General features: G+C 44.8%; 1 protein-coding gene across 1 annotated transcript; it reads left to right on the top strand.

Moving 5' to 3' along the window:
* Positions 1-15,336: 15,336 nt before the first annotated feature.
* On the top strand, positions 15,337-16,376 carry LOC100770184 (C-C motif chemokine 3). Its single transcript, XM_027426124.2, has 3 exons — positions 15,337-15,412; positions 15,938-16,049; positions 16,268-16,376. The coding sequence occupies exons 1-3, from the start codon at positions 15,337-15,339 to the stop codon at positions 16,374-16,376; spliced, it is 297 nt and encodes a 98-aa protein (XP_027281925.1).
* Positions 16,377-17,508: the final 1,132 nt, after the last annotated feature.

The raw sequence follows: 17,508 nt of genomic DNA, 5'->3' as shown, positions 1-17,508 counted from the left end.
GGTGCTGCTGAGGCAGGGGAAGTTTGCACAGAGCTTAGAGTGCAGAGCCCAGAAGCTTTAGAAGCTGCCTGAGTGTTGTGCTGATCGGAGTTGGGAACCCCTCTTTATAGGGACTCTGAGGCCTAGGACAGAGGTGAGGGTGCTGGGAGGAAAACGGAATTTCCTGAGTAAGGCTGATGTCATGGCATCAAGAAGGAAACTTAAGTTGACCGAAAGTAAGGAGTTCCTCACAGATTGTCTTCCCCCAGCAGTGACATCACGGGAGACAGAGGAGGGAGTTGGAGCTGAGAAGTGGGGTGCATGCTGGAGGGGAAGTGGTACACCAAAGATGGTGACAGAGGTGTGTGTGTGAGAGGGGGGGGGACCTGAGAGGGAGGATGCAATGTTCACACTCGCTAGCAAGGGCTTGTGAATAGGAACTCACTGCACTTGGTGGTGGGCACCTCCAGACAGTGGAGTCTTCACGTCAGTCTTTCCAGGTTGTCTGGAATCTCTAGAACAAACATGGGGTGTGACCACAGACAGAAGACACTGACCATGCCAGACTCTTCGACACACAAAAATACCGTCTCATCAGCAACATTCAGAAGCGTTGGTTAAACTTATCTAGAACAAGGAAGGGACAGGAAGAGGGGGCATTTCAGACTATTTGATTGGAATAATAAGAAAGGTAGAAAAAGAAACCAAGTTTGGAAGACCCAGACAGAGTCTGTTTTCGTACACACATAAGGACTGATAACTAATGATGAGACTATCCTGCAGGCCAAATGTGTAGCCAACCTAAGCATATGGGTGTTTTCTAGCCAGTCCCTAAGAAATGTCTCATGTTTCTAGCCTCCAGGGACCTGTGTAGGAGATGCAGCCTACCAAGGCTGGGGATACAGTCAGACTCAAAGCAGGGCAAATGATCTTCTCAGAGACAGAAAATAAAGGAGTAAAGATAGAGCCAGACCTCCTCGGTGCTTCTGAGGGCCAGAAGGGAGGGGCAGAGCAGCATCCCGGGGTGCTTCATGGTCATTTCACAAAGTACAAGTTTGTCCCACCTCATTGTTCCTCTTCTCCCAAAGCCCAGATCACATTCGCCCATCTCTGCTACTCTTTCTGTCCTCAGCCTAGTCACCTAGCTCCCCAGGTCTTGTGCTCTGTGTTCACTGACAGCACTCAAGCTAGTCTTTCTTGTGGCCTTTCATGGTTGATGCAGCTTCACGGTCACACAGCAAAGGCTTGTGTCTTGGGCTCTTGGTCCCCATGGACTTCATTTTCCATGACATTTCAATTCAGTCAACTCCCACTCATCTGCTGTTTGTCAGGACAGAGACGGTGCAATAAAGCCTCATCGTTCCCTGGAGGAGATCTTAGCCTATTGATGCACGGGCAGTGATGGAAACAACTGTCCCATGAGGCAGAATAAGGTGACACATGAGAGGAGGTAACGGGGGCATCGGGGAGCCTGAGGATGAAGGCTGTCCCTCATGCGTAGGTAGAGAGGTCTGAGCAAGGTTGAAACTCACTGGGTTAAGGAGGAGCCTCTGCCTACATCAGCCAATGTGTTCATCTCCATTTGACTGGGGACTGTGAAGCCACCTGCTCTGGGGCACGGGGGGTGGGGGTGGGGGTGGGGGTGGTGGCAGATGATCTGTGAAGTGGAGCATCCTCAGAGAGGGTGAAGACTGTTTTAGAAGGTTAGAATTGGAGTGAGTCTCAGACTGTATCACATTGCCTTCATATTACAGACAGAAAAATTGGGGCATGAAGAGGACTCTCTTAAACCAGTAGTGTGGGCACAGCCCATCCACAGTCTGACTTCAAGCTGGTCCTTTCCTCCAGCAGTTGTTAACTCTTGGGTAATTGAAACTTGAGTACTATGACCATCCACAGGGTACCAGAGGGCAGTAGACTCTTGGGAGAGATTAAAGACCCATGGAGGAAACAGAGGATATGTCCATGTGGATAGCCCAGTCTCTCCTTCACACAGCGTGACGGTCAGGACTGTTAGGGAGACACTGATCAGTGGCGGCCAAGAGGGGGAGCACGCTTGGAACTAAGGGGACAAATGCTGAGACGAGAGACCCAAGGTGAGCTGGGATACAATGCCATTTTGCAAGGACAATAATAAACCAAGAAATGATATTACCAGTGTGGTATCTAAGTTACTTTGGGGAAACAGGAGCGGACATTGAATTGTGGATGGAAGAGACAAGGAGATGGTTATGCAGAGTGCAGGTCCGGAATGGCATCTGTAGCAGAAGGCATCAGTTGAAGCAGCTCATCAGTGACTCCCAGACCCTGGTCACCAGGCCTTAGTCACCAGCCACAGCCTGCTCCTTGGCTGTCTGGGGTAGAGAGCAGTGACTTCAGAGGGTGTTAAATTCCTGAGAGAAGCAGCCAATCTCACCAGTATTTGGTGGATTCAGGAAACTTGGAGCATTTCTTAGGAAGCCTCTCCCTTTGATGCTTGGACGTGTGCTTCTGCCCTCTTCCCATTTACCCCAGACAAGACAACAATCCGATAAAGCTTTACTGAGCACCTACTATGTGACAGGCACTGTGTCAGTGGTTGGAGGCCCTGTAAAGCTTTACTGAGCACCTACTATGTGACAGGCACTGTTGTCAGTGTTGGAGGTTCCTCTTTTAAATGGTGGCTGCGAAGTATTGAGAGAGACTTCCAAAAATGTGAGGCCTCAGAAGAGGGACAGCAAGAGAATAAGAGCCAGTATGCATGTGGCGGGGGGGGGGGTGAGCGGTGGAATACTGTCTTGGCTGTTGTACTCATGAGATTTCTGCAATTATGCCTACCTCCACAAGATCTGGTTAAGGTCAAGTCAACAAAGCAGTCAAAATGTCAGCAGGTGGACACACTAATAGACTTAGTGGGTTATCAGAGAGAGGGAAAGGAGGTGGGGGAAGAGAGGAGAGAGATATGACAGGGTTGGGGAGGGGGTATATTGAGGGATCATTATAGGGGCAGGGGGGATTAGGGGCAGATAGGATCCATGTATACATGTGTCAAATTGTCAAAGAAGAAATAAAAGATAAAATGCGAAGTGTGAATTTTTAAAAGAAAATTGTTATGTTGTCTTTTTTTTTTACCCAAAGTATGTGTGGTTGCTGTAAAAAAAATTTCAGAAATTATAGGAACACATGAATCTTCAAATTTTTAAGATTTAAGACTTAAGACTTAAAATTCTCTATCACTATGTACCTGGCTGCTAGTACTTAATACTCTCTCTCACACACACATAGGCATGTCTTCACATTGCTAGTTAATATTCACCAGAGTTATTAAAGACTCAGTACTGAAATACAGTATTGATGAATAAGTAGTATTCCATAACCCGGAAGTACTAACATTTGTATTTAACGTGTCTAGTATTTGGTAGTTCCATCCATTCAATCATTTTGAAATTTCTCTAAATGGAGCTGAGAACTGAAGGGTGATTAGCTAACCGGAGAGTGGGTGTTGGTTATTCAGGGGAAAGTGTGCTCTTATAAGTGAGATGTATTTATTATGTTCTGTTTCACAGTAGGGCAGGTAAAGACAATGTTACTGTATATTTCAACAGAGCAAGAAGAAAGACCGGGAATGTTTTCACCCCCAAGAATTACCTAATGGATATGCAGACCCTGATTTGGACATCATACAATTATACATATTAAAATATTACATGGTGCCTGTAAACATATAAAGTCTGTGTTTCAATTTAAAATTACTTTTAATTGAAACCTGGGGATTTACAAAAAAAGACATATAAATGACAGTAATTGTGGTTAGCACTTAACACAGCACTCACCATGAGCTGGTACTAGCCCAAGTACTAACCTGTTTAATTCTCCCAGGGCTCCTTTGAAATAGGTATCGGTATTAGTTCCTATGAACACATGAAAGCACTGAGCACAGAGAGGTAAGGAACCTACAGAAAAACACACAGCTGACACACCACAGATTGGGAAATGAAACCAAGGAAGTCTGGCTCTAAGATAAGTAAGTCTGAAAAGGAAACTCACTTCATTGTAAATTTCTGTTAAAAGCTTGCCATGTCCCGTCAGTGTGCCTCAGTCTCTTGGTTCATGTGATTTTGAGCAATAGAATCTATGAACTTGTCTCTCTCTTTTTTAAATCTTAGAGTGTTTGGTAACTTTAATAGTAGTTTTCAAAGATATGGGGGGTGAGCAAACAGACACATGTACTGTGAAAGCAGAAGGGGGGACACCTGGGGAAGGATGGAGGCAGCAGGGAATGGGAGAGGAAAAGGATTTACATTTAAAGAAAGAAGATGTCCATGGCTGGAGAGATGGCTCTGTGGTTTAGAGCACTGAGTGCTCTTCCAGAGGACCCAGGTTCAATTCCCAGCACCCACATGGCAACTCACAACTGTCTGTAATTCCAGTTCTAGGGGACCTGACACCCATGGCAAAACACCAATGCACTTTAAAAAAAGAATGAAGATATTGTATTGTATCTCTGGTAACAAATATTTAGCCAAAGTTTAATCTTTATATTAAAATGACAAAATTATACAACTTTTTCTTCTTTAATAAGTAATGAAATGATGGTGCTGGAGGGACGGCTCAATGGTTAAGAGCACTGGTTGCTCTTCCAGAGATCCAGAGTTCAATTCCCAGCACCCACATGGCAGCTCGCAACTGTCTATAACCGTATGAGATTCAGTTCCCTCTTCTGGTGTTCATACAGACATACACACAAAACATCTATATTATCTTTTGTAAGTAGTAAAATTATATGTATGCCAAAAAACAGAAGTTTTTTGTTCCAAAATATGGATTCCGATGGCTGCCATGGGATGGGTTTTTGCCCATGGTGTTTCACTCCACCCCTGTGCTTTGCAGAAAAGGGATACTCTGCCTTGCCAAGTTGGCACTCATCACAGACTATAGTGGGCAGTTCACAGAGGCATGGTCTTGCCATTCAGGAAGTCTGAAGAACAGCTTGAAAGCCAGGTAGGCAGGCAGGCATCAGATCACAGAGAAGTTTCCATGTCGCTGGAAACAACAGCAGAGTGGATTTGAGGAATGTCACTGGAAGAGCAGACTGTTCTGGGCTTTAGCAAGACCACTTATGAGAAGCTGGGAAAACCTGCTTGTTCCCCTGCTGAGTAACTCAGAGGGCTGACCCCAGCCATGGGGGTGGTGAATGATGTAGAACCGATGCCTCTTTTTTTTTTTTGAAGATAAATTATAACAAGGAGGACTCAAGGGGGGATGCAGGAATCTCCCTGGGAAGGGGAAATAGAATGGACATTGTGGGTGGATGGGGGTAGGAGATAGAGGGTGGGGGTGGGGCATGGGAACAGGAGGGATAAAGTTGGGGAGGATAGAGAAGAGAGTACTGGGAGAAGACAACTGGAATTGGGGTGGGGGCATCTCTGGGAAGAGCTAAAAACCTAATGCAAAGGAAACTCCCAGGAATGTACAAGGGTGACCCTAGCTAAGATTACTAGCAATGGAGGATATGAAGCCTGAATTGGCTATCTCCTGTAACCAGGCAAGGCTTCCTTCCAATGGAGGGTTTGGGACACCAATCCAGCCACAAAACCTTCGACTTGCAATTTGCCCTGCCTACAAGATGTGCTGGGTGGCTTTACAAGATGCAAAGGTGGCTCAGAAATTGTAGGAGAGGCCAACTAATGACTGGTCCAGCTTGAGCCCCGTGTCACGAGAGGGAACCCATGCCTGACATTGTCTAGGGCGCCAGAACCCGGAGGCTGGGATAGAACCAAACATGACTGGGGAAGAAAGTCAATGAAATGATTCATAATGATACTCTGCTATACTCATAGATTGGTGTGAAGCCCAACCATCATCAGAGAGACTTGGACCAGCGACTGATGGGAGCGGATGCAGAGACCCACAGCCAAACATTAGGCTGAGCCCAGGAATCCTGAAGAAGAGGGGGAGGGAGGATTGTGGGAAGCAGAGGAGTCAAAGACACCACAAGAAAATCCACAGAATCAACTAACCTGGGCACAAAGGGGCTCACAGAGACTGAACCTACAAACAGGGAGCCTGCATGGGACTGATCTAGGCCCTCTGTATATATGTTACAGTTGGGTAGCTTGGTCTTCTTGTGGGACTCCTAACAGTGGGAGGAGGGCTATCTCTGACTCCTTTGCCTGTTTTAGGGACCTATTCCACAAGGTGCCTAGTCTTACTGCAACTTGACAGGCCTAACTTTTTCTGAAGAGAAATGGAGAAGGAGTGGATGGGGGGAACAGGGAGGAAAAGAGAGAGAAGAATTGTGTTCAAGATGTTATATATGAGAGAAGAAGAAATTCTAAAAAAAAATTTAAAAAGAAATCATTCAAGTTGCTTTCATTTTATTTTTGTTTTCATTTAAGATTTATTATTTTAATTGCATATAGGTATGTGTGTCTATGTGTGGGTATGTGCACATGAGAGCAGGTGCTCATGAAAGCTGGGGTCATCTGATGCCTCTGGGGCTGAAGTATAGGTAGGTGGTTGTGAGCTGTCCAACATGGGTGCTGGGAACTGAACTCAGGTCTTCTGCAAGAGCCTTTTCTTAATGATTGAGTCATCTCTCCAGGATATCCCCCACACCCCAGTTTTAATTTCCAGTGTAGACTAGGGTAGGTGACTAAATAGATGTGGGAAGTTGGGAATTGTGGGAGCAGAGAGAGGAGTCTAAGTGACTGTGACTTCCTGGTCTCTGGTTTGGGAGCTGGATAAAATAAGATGTCTGAGACAGGTGATAGAGGATTCAGAGGGTGGATGGAGTCCAGTATCAAGATGTACAACCTGATCTACTGTGGATGAATACACACACACACGCACACACACACACACACACACACACGCACACACACACACACACACACACACACGCACACACGCACACGCACACGCACACGCACACGCGCACGCGCACGCGCGCGCGCGCGCACGCGCACGCGCACGCACACGCACACGCACACGCACGCACGCACGCACACGCACACGCACACGCACACGCACACACACACACGCACACGCACACGCACACGCACGCACACACACACACGCACACGCACACGCACACGCACACGCACACACACACGCACACGCGCGCACACACACACACACACACGCACACGCACACGCACACGCACACGCACACGCACACGCACACGCGCACACACACCAGGGAAATGACAAGAAATGAAGGGCTCACTGCAAAAGGAAGGGATGGCATCATTGAGTCCTTGTCTCTCCTGGATGTGAGCAAGGGACCTGACCCCCGGATGCCGTTTCTGCCTTTATGAGGGATGGGTCTTTGCCTACAGCCAGAGGTAGATCTAACAAGGGAGTTATTGCCAGTTAGCCCACTCATGGGGCCACTGCTGCCAACCAAGAGCTGAGATTGATATCCAGGGAAGTGGAATTATGGTGGGGAAACTAGAAGGAAACCAACGGGCAGAGCTGCGTCATGGGAAGTGTGGGAAGTGAGAAGATGCAAGCAGGGCAGTCAGAGGCAATGGTAAAGAAGAGGAATTGCCCCACCAGAAATCCCTGGACTCATACTCTGCTCAACTGTGGGTGGGGCCTTGAGAAGTCTGGAGTGAACTGGAAATCTAGGGCACAGATTAAGCCCCTACACACCAAGGGGGCTCCATTGTGTTGACTACTGACTTCTTTCTATTATGGCCACCAAATTGATCTTGGTGTTTCCTCCAAAGATGAAGATCTTGCCACTATAGTCTTTTTTTATCCTTCTCTTCCCATTAGAATTTCAGCTCTATGATGAGGTTTGAAGTATAATACATTTTATCCAATATACGATTCATTCATTTACCAAACATGTATTAAGTCCCTCTATGTGTCAGGCTCTGCGACTTGCTGTAGATGCAGAGGAAAATAATGCCGATGGTGAGGCACATTGCTGACCAGTTCCGTGTGTGACCCCAAGCAAGTCATTTTTCCTAGAAACATCAATCTGCCACCTCGATCATTTCTAAGACTCTTCTAACTCAGTCCTTCCGTGACTCATACAACGTGTGTGTTAAGCACATATTATGCATATAAGCATATCATTTTCCAATCCAAGTGAAAACACATGGTGAAGGGCTAGTTCCTGGTTTGGGGATTGATATAAAAAGTCTTACAACTCTATAGACACTAAGGTTATGTTCCACCAATGACCTTCATTTAAAAGAACAAAATGCTAAGAATTATAGACTAGTCAGGAGACCCACCATGTTAGACTCATTATGTGCTAGGATTTTTTTTTTTTTTAAATCTAGACTCCACCAAGTCAAACACGGTCTGCAACAGGGCATCATTCAAATTTTAAAACAAAGTTTTGCATAGATGACTGAGGATTTGTTGCCTAAGTGCCGTAGAAAGCATCCATTGCCGAAAAGTGACTGACACAGCAGTTTTCATTTCCTCTTCTACCTTCCTCAGCTCTTAGAATCCAGCCCTCAGAAACTGAATCAGAGGTATGAAGGTGGCTTCCTAAGAAGCCAGAGAACAATGGGGCTGGGTGGTGGATGACTGATGGTTGGGAGACAGAAACAGTAGATAGATAAAGAAACATGGTCTGTTAGGCAGGTCCTGATGAGATCCTGAACTTTCAAGGTGGTATGGGATGACTGTGTGCTGTTTTGAGATACAGGGTCTCACATACCCAAGGCTGGCCTCAAACCAATTATGTAGCTGAGGATGACCTTGCACTTCTGATTCTCCTCCCTCCAGCTTGAGAGTGCTGGGATTACAGGCATGTTTCACCACTCCTGGTTTCCCTGGGATGTAGTTTCTAATGAAACAAGTGATTATGACACTTTTCTTTAGAATTGGTGGCAAATAGGAAGAAACTTGGATGCCCCATCACTGGTGAAACTGCCTTTGCCCTTGATCTTGCCTTTGCTTTAGGCCTCTTGCTACCAGCATTAGCAATCATCAGGAGGAAAGGAAACAGAGCCTGTGTACTTTAAAGACTTTAAGAGCCAGAGGACGAGGACACATGCCAATGTGAATGGGGGAGATTTCACAAAGCCCTGCCCCCTAGATGAAAAACTACAGGCAAGCAATGGCTGCTGAGAGAGACTGCGGGGGATGAACCTCCAATGGGTTATCCATATCCAAGTGATGGGTCCCAGACACATGTACATAAGAGCAATGCTGAAGGGACTCCGTAGATTGTGTATGCAATATATATTACAGTAGTAATTATAGAAGAAGAGGTCATGGATTTGGGAAGGAGTTGGGGACCATGGGGGAAGTTGGGGCAGGGGAGGAGTGGAAATGATGCAACACCATTTATGGGGGTCAGCCTAGTGTCAATCCCAATGAGGCAGGAAGGAAATCCAGTTTACCACTACTCAATAGCCCGTGTTGGTTCAAACTTCTAGAGTCTGACCTCGGGCACTTTATTTTAGGCACATTTAAGTACAGCATAATTAGGAAAAAATGTTTCCTGGTGTAACACAAACCCCTGTGCATGAGGAAACATAATTACACTGAAACTCTCTCGTCAAAATACATGTAACTTCTTGCATGAAAATGAGTTCTAAAGATAGGCTACATGTGTTGTCTTAAGGGCCCAGGGGAAGATCTGGTGTGGTCACACAGATAACTCTGAGGTCATTTGGGCTTTTAACCACTTCCTGCCACAGCTGGGATCTTGGGGGAGCCCCTGAACATACAGATTATACAAAGGTCACCTAGACTATTAAGTGTCTTTAGTGTGGCCACAGGGGCTTAGGAAAGCAAGCCCCTGGCCATACAAACAATGAAAAGGTCACTTATACCATTATCTACCTCTGGTGTGGCTTGTGGGACCTTGATGTAGCCTGGCCCCACCAACAGCACAGATCACCAGACTATTAACCACCTCCATTCCCAATACTTCTGAGTGGAAAACAGGTTCTCCATCTCTCCCATTGAAGAGAAAGCCCCGTGTGTTTAACATTCCTGGTTTCCCAGAGCTTGTCCGTGAGTACAAGAACATTTGTGCTCCCAACAACAATAATGTGTGAAATTCTCAAAAAATTGAGTGCAAAATGCTGTACCATAACAATAAGAAATGTGTAAGGACACAGAAGTGAAGCATATTTTAAGCCATTAAACTTAGCTTCTAGTCACTAGTAATTTCCATTTCCTTTTAGATGAGAATTCTTTTTTAAACTTTATTCATGTTTATTGTATCATATGCATTGTGGTGATATATTGTGTATGATTTATTAAAGCTTGCCTGGGGATTCAGAAAGCAAAATCAGCCACAAGCCGTAGAAGCCAGGCACATACCTTTAATCCTAGCAGCCAGAAGGTAGGAGGTGGTGGTGGTACAAACCTTTAATCCTAGGACTCAGGATTAAGAGACAGATGGATCTCTGTAAGTCCAAGGCCACCCAGATCTACACAAAAGTCAGCCTAAAAGTTATAGATCACAACTTTAATCCCAGCATTAGGGAAATATTTAAGACAGAAGCAAGGTCTCATTCTCCAGCCATGATGAGGAAAGATTACAGTCAGAAACTTAGTGAGAGTTCGTAGAGGCAGGACCAGCCCATTCAGCCTGAGGTAGAGGTAAGACGCTAGTAGCCAGCTGCTTTATTTTTCTGATCTTCAGCTTGAAGTTTGAACCCCAATATCAGTCTCTGGGTTATTTATTTATTCATGTTGCAATGTATGTTTTGCCTGCATGTATGAATATACACCATGTGACTACCTTGTGCCCGAGAAAGTCAGAAGAGGGCATTGAGTCTCTGGTAACTACAGTTACAGGTGGTTGTGAGTTGCTGGACACTGGACCCAGGTCCTCTGCAAGAACATCCAATGCTCTTAACTGCTGAGGGGATCAAGTCCCTGGTAGGAGAATTCTTTTTGTTTGTTACTTGTTTTGTTTTGCTTTTCGAGACAGGGTTTCTCTGTGTAGCTTTGGAGCCAGTCCTGGAACTTGCTTTGTAAACCAGGTTGGCCTTAAACTCACAGAGATCCATCTGTCTCTGCCACTGCAGTGCTGGGATTAAAGGTGAGTGCCGCCAGCACCCATCGTGATAGGAGAATACTTGATAGGAAATCAGGAAAGTTCGATCTTAACGAGCCTTTGACATTACAGCAGCATCTCATATTGTTCTGGTGGGGTTTCATTTCGGGAGACAGGTGGTAAAATGTACCACATTTCTAAATGTCTTAGAGAGCTGGAAAGATGTCTCAGCAGGCAACACCATTTGCTACGTATACTTGACTACCTAAGTTCAATCTCTGATAAGAAAACGATGAATGAATCCTGTGGTCTGACCTCCACATACATGCTACCGCACATGGCATACTCACATGCACGTAAACACACAGGTGCCATGCACACATGCACACACATAACCACAATAAAACGAAAATTGAAATGTAACTCTATACACATTTGGAAAGGATGGACTTCCTAAGGTATGTCCCTGTTTTGCTTATGCCTGAAACCCGCCACCATTTTCTTGTATCTAATCTATGAACTCTAACTCCTCTGGGGAGATTTTGAAGCCTCCTGGGTTCAGCCCACCTCAATTTAGTTTCACTGTCCCTGTTTCCCAAAATCCCTAATTCCCCAAAATGCTTGTCATTATAGTGAACCCACAACGTCACACCGTCCCACTCCATCCACGTACATTCAGATCTTATGTGATTTTTAAAGTAATTTTTTATTTTTTGATATTATAATAGTTATATAAATGCCCTCCTCCTTTTATTCTCCCCACACTCCACTTATCCCTTTGCTCTCTCTCAAACTCATGACCTTTTTCTTTAATTGTCATCGTGTGTGTGTGTGTGTGTGTGTGTGTGTGTGTGTGTGTGTGTGTGTGTCCTTAAGTACATAACTACAACCTGCTCAGTCTGTAAGTGACTTGTATGCGTGTTTTCAGGGCTGACGGTTTAATATTGGATAACCAATCAGTGTGCTCTCCCCTGAGGAAGGCTCTTCCTTCCCCCTCCCAGCATGCCTTAGCTGCCTGCAGATCCTTGTCTGGTGTTGAGACCTACTAAGCTCTCCTTCTTCCAGTAACTTGTCGACTGGTGTCATCCTTCTTCAGATCATGGTCTGGCAGCCATACTGGCGAAACTTCATTGGTGTAGCTTCTCTGAGGTATGTAGAAGACACAATGTCACTACAGACTTCCTGTTCCTCAGGCCCTTACAATCTTTCTGCCCCCTCTTCTGCAATGTTCCCTGAATACAGTAGCTGTGTGACTCCACAGTTCTGCATTTTGATGAATTGTGGTTTTCTACAGTGGTCTTTGTTGAAAGGAAATGTTTCCTTGACTGTGTGCTTTTAAGACCCTATCAAAGTTGCAGCCCTTCTATGAAGGCCCCCTGCATCCTTCTGCAGAAGGTGTCTCTTCGCCTCTTCGAGTGCTGGCAACATTCCTTTCTTCTTCCCTTAGCTCTTCTTGTTAGCTTCCCTTAGCTCTTGCTGTGGTTCCTATTCACCTACTCTCTCTGCCCCTGCTAGACTGTGGGATCTGAAGATAAAGGCCACTAAAAATAACTCAATGCAGTTGGACGAAAAATTTAGTATATCTATCAAAAACCTCTCTCAAGGGCTAGAGAGATGGTTAGGTAGAATCCAGATCCCCAGTACCCACATAAATGCCTGTGGTCATGGTGGCCAGTGGCATGGATTAAACACATTAGTGATTAGCTCCCTATCATTGGCAATGCATTGGTATCACATTAAGAAAAGAAATAAAAACACTTCCTCTTGGAGTCCTTTAACCAAGAGCAAGTGCAGACTTGAATTCTCTACTTTGTGCTCCCTGTGTCTCTTCTGTCTTCTGTCTTCTGTCTGTCTGTTATAGGAGCCTAAATCTGGGCCTGCCTGAAGATGGTCTTGTGAGTCTGCCTCCATGTCTGTATCTGTGTGTGACTGACTGACTGTCTGTCTGTCTGTCTGTCTATGTGTGTCTGTCTATGTCTGTATGCCTTTGTCCCTTGTGTGACTATTGTGTGTCTGTGTCAGTTGTGTGACTGTCCCTAACACAGGCTTTGCTCTGTATTTATTGAACAGGAAGCATCCCATGGGGAAGGAATGGGAAATGTTATAGAAATCTTTAACAGAGTGCTGCAAGGGATTAAGTCACTGATCCCAACTGACCTGGACAACAAACAGCACTACAAGCACCACTGTTATCAACCAACCAATATCCATAAATGGCTATTCAAGCATCATTGTTAATTAGCCAATATCCATAAGTGGGTATTCATTTTAGAAGGATGCTTTCAACCTCTGTATTTGCTGCTTTTAGCAAATGATATACATGCATTGTTCTGGGTCAGGACATGGACGAGTACATACACAATGTAATACTAAAGCCATGCATCTTCTTAGGTTGTAAAAGCTGATTGCATGGGAAATCCAAGGCAAATAACGTTGATTGTTACATTGTTCTCTTAAAGGCAGGTTAAACCAGCAGGCTGAGAACACAGTAGGATAGCTGTCTGAAGTCTTAAGTGACCGACCTCAAGGCACCTTTTAGCTCTGGGTGTGAGCTCCAGCAAAAGTTCCAGTTTCTTAGAATGTATGAGACATTTTTATCATAATAGTGCATCACCACAGCCTACCTGTTAATTCTAGTCTTGGAAGGCAGAAATTGGGGATCTCCAGAGCAAGCGGCTAACAAGACTAGACATATTAGCAAGCTCTGGGTTTGATTAAGAACTCCTGCTTCAGTGAATAATAGGGAAGATCGATGGTGTTATACTTCCTGACATTAATCTTGGGCCTCCACATGCACATACATACATATGCACTCACACAAGGCAGACCACACACACACACACACACACACACACACACACACACACACACACACACACGCACGCACACACACAGTCACATCCAGGCAGACCACACACAGTCACACCCAGGAAGACCACACACACTACACACATGCCACACACATACACACACTCACACACAGGTAGCCCCCCCCACACACACACAGGCAGACCACACACACAAAACATCTTTCGGGCATGGTGCCCATGCTTGCAATCCTAGCACTCTAAAGCCTGAGACAGAAGGATCATAATTTTAACTACCTAGTGAGACCTTGCTTCCAAAAACCTGAAATTAAAAGCAATTAAAATTAAGACATTTAATAACAGCTTACTTTTAAACTGATAATATTGAGAGGTTTTTTTTTTAAACAAAATGAGTTCATGAGTATGTAACTGGCCAGTAATAATCTCACAAAAAAAGATAAATCTAAAATATAAGAAAATTAATCACCCACAGGCCATCACAAAGAGTATTAATAATTTTTAAAAGCTTTTATTTCTAGTGACTTTTATTCTAATATTTAATTGTAATACCTGGGCTTAGCATGGAAATCTGTGTATATTTCTAGATATTTTTAGAATTCTTTACTTTGTAAAAGTTATATAATTTTTCTTGATATTTTTAGCACTGATGCTATGACTGTATTTATGTAATTTTACTAACTTCAAGAGCTTCATAAACAAGCAATCCAATGTACACACTATAATTTAATTTATAAATATTTCATAGTGAAACTTCAGTTTCCATAGATCAGAGTTATAATGACACCTGGCCAACTATCTCTGTGTTTAAAGACGCCTTCATATTTGGGTCATTTCCACAAAGCCCTTTCCTAGAAAGGCTTTTTCTAGATTAGTGGCATAAATATTTTTAGGCTCTTCACATATTAACACCCACACCTGAAGTGTCGTTATGATCCACAGCTACCGTTTAATGCAATGGCCTAGTCACTCTGTGACTGATGATGGGGCAAATATCTCAAATGTGACCTCATCGTGTTCCCTGTCACTCTAGCTGGGAATGCTTTAGCTCAGTCCCTCATGGTGGCGGTGGGAGGGGGGTTGTGCCACGGCCCATAGCTATTCCATCCTTGTGGTTAGAGACGCTGAGAAATGACAGAGTTTCCGATCCATGGTAAGGAACAGGACTGGAGTGGTCACTCACAAAGTGGTTTCTATGAGAAGGAACCAGCTAAGAATAGCCCTGAGTTGACATTGTCCTAGCTCCTCCAGCTCATAAGAGAAACTAATTTCCCCACAAGCAGCAAGAATAGATGACGAGTTGAGAGCTGAGAGACTATATCTCAGAGATTCTATTCTTGGATATCCTGAGTCCCGTGTGGTTACTGGGGACCCTGTGTTGTGTAATATTCAACATGACAACATTGCTGTGTTTAAAAATTTCCCTCCACACCACCGGATTCCATTTCCCCATCTGCCCGGGCTACCTATAAAGAGAAAGGGCATATGGCTTCAGACACAGAAGGACACAAGCGGCAGTGAGGACCGGTCTCTGCTGACAAGCTCACTCTCCATCACCTGCCCTGCATCATGAAGGTCCCCATGGCTGCCCTTGCTGTCCTTCTCTGCACCATGGCTCTCTGTAACCAAGTCTTTGCCGCACCATGTAAGTCCACACCACTACAGCGGGAGTCCCCGCTCTCTGGTCTTGGGCAGACCATAGCAGTCTTCTGTGGCTTCAGAGTCTACAAGAGAAAAGAAACTCATCTTTTTTTTTTTTTTAAGATTCTTGTTTTTTTTCTCTGTGGGGTGGGGATGTCTAACCTTTTGAAGGTACCCACGACGTGGAGTCACAGTGAGGGGGTTGGTGTCATGTACTTCCCAGCCAGCCCTAGTATGCCTAAGGAGATCTGTCTCTGGGATGCCTTACGCCATGCCCCAGGTGTCCTTTTTGCTCATTTCATTGGATCAGAGAAAGCTGTAGAAAGGGACATGGAGTAACCCACAGAGAAAGAGGAAGCCAGCAGTGAAGATAGAGAGAACAGAGACAGAAATGAAGACAGGCACGTGGGCATTTCTGGTTCCAAATGCTGTCGGGTACCTAGCCCTCCTCACCCTCTCAAGAAGTTGTGTTGGCTGACTTTTCCTGCTCAATGTCAACTTGAACTCATTGAGACCTTCCCCTCTGCAGATGGTGCTGACACCCCAACCTCCTGCTGCTTCTCTTATGGCCGGCAGATTCCCCGCAAATTCGTCGTCGACTATTTTGAGACCAGCAGCCTTTGCTCTGAGCCAGGTGTCATGTAAGTTCTGTTCTTCTGCTTTCCCTGAAATGGTGGGGGCGGAACAGGGTGAGGGAGGGTTTCTCGGCCATGGTGCGAGGGCAAGGGGGGCACAAAGGGGGGCTAGTGGGAGAGGCTCTCTGGAGCATCGCAGAGGATGGGTAGGACGGAGACGGCACGGAGGACCTCAAATTCTCTCATCGGATGTTCCGGTGTCCGACCCTCATGTCTCTCCACAGTTTCCTAACCAAGAGAAACCGGCAGTTCTGCGCTGACCCCAGAGAAACCTGGGTCCAAGAGTACATCACTGACCTGGAGCTGAATGCTGGAGAAGCTTCAAGGCAGTGAGGAACCCAGAAAACTTCACGGGCCCTGTATGGAGCCAGGACCTAAGCCTCAGAACACCCTTGCCACCTCCACAGCTCCATTTCCTCAAGCTGTTTGCTGCCAAGTAGCCACACTCAGGAACTTTTCACTTGAATTCTAATTTAATTTAATACTATTTAATTTTGTAATTTATTTTATTATCACATTTGTATTTGTGACTATTTTATTCTGAAAGATCTCAGGGCACTTTCAAATACCCACTCCCCTCCCCTTTGCTCACACTGTGTTTGGTGACAATGGGAGTGGCTGTTACCAGTCTATTCTAGGTAGATATGATGACAAGGTCACAAACTGACAAATAAAAAGTGGACACTTTGTCTCTACCAGAGAAATAATAAATATGCTCTTTTAAAAAGTGACTGGAATTGAGTTTTTTTTTCTTTTCCTGGAAAGTCTGAATTACTGGTAAAGAGGAATAACAGAAATTTAAAAAAAAAGATGTGAGCTAGAAGTTGGGGGTGGTGGCAAGGGGTGGGAAAGTGAAAATGGGTGGACTTCTATTGCTGACAGTATTCTTGTCCCACCAGATTCCGAAGCCCTTCTCAGCCCCAAATAAACACAAAGACACTACATTAATTGTTAAACTGTTGGCCAATGACTAGGACTTCTTGCTGGCTAGCTCTGTCTTAATTATTAATCCATTTCTATTAATCTATGTATTTGCACATCATCTTGGCTTACTAGAGAATGTCAGGACCTTCTACTCCTTTGTAGACTACATGGCGACCATTTGCAGTGCCTCTCTGCCTACATTTCCCAGAATTCTCCTTATTTCCTAGTCTCATTGGCAAAACAGTATTTTATTCATCAACCAATAAGAGAAACATATATACAGAAGAACATCCCCCGTCAGGCTTTCATGGAGGCACTCCACTTCATATTGGAAGTATGGTTATGAAACACTGAAATGGGGGCTATTTTGTGAGTCAACTCATAATGAACTTGCTCTAGAGAAGGCCAACATTTAAATAAATATCATCAAATGGATTATTGGTTATGCGTACCATAAACCAAGCTTTCTTAAGAACAAACAGTTTTGAGGACTACTCAGTGTTTTTTATCCGTTGTCCATTTGACCTTGTATTTTGTTTCT

The sequence above is a fragment of the Cricetulus griseus genome, chromosome 7 (assembly GCF_003668045.3).
Source record: "Cricetulus griseus strain 17A/GY chromosome 7, alternate assembly CriGri-PICRH-1.0, whole genome shotgun sequence".
NCBI lineage: Eukaryota > Metazoa > Chordata > Mammalia > Rodentia > Cricetidae > Cricetulus > Cricetulus griseus.
This window is presented reverse-complemented; position numbering and strand designations above follow the sequence as displayed.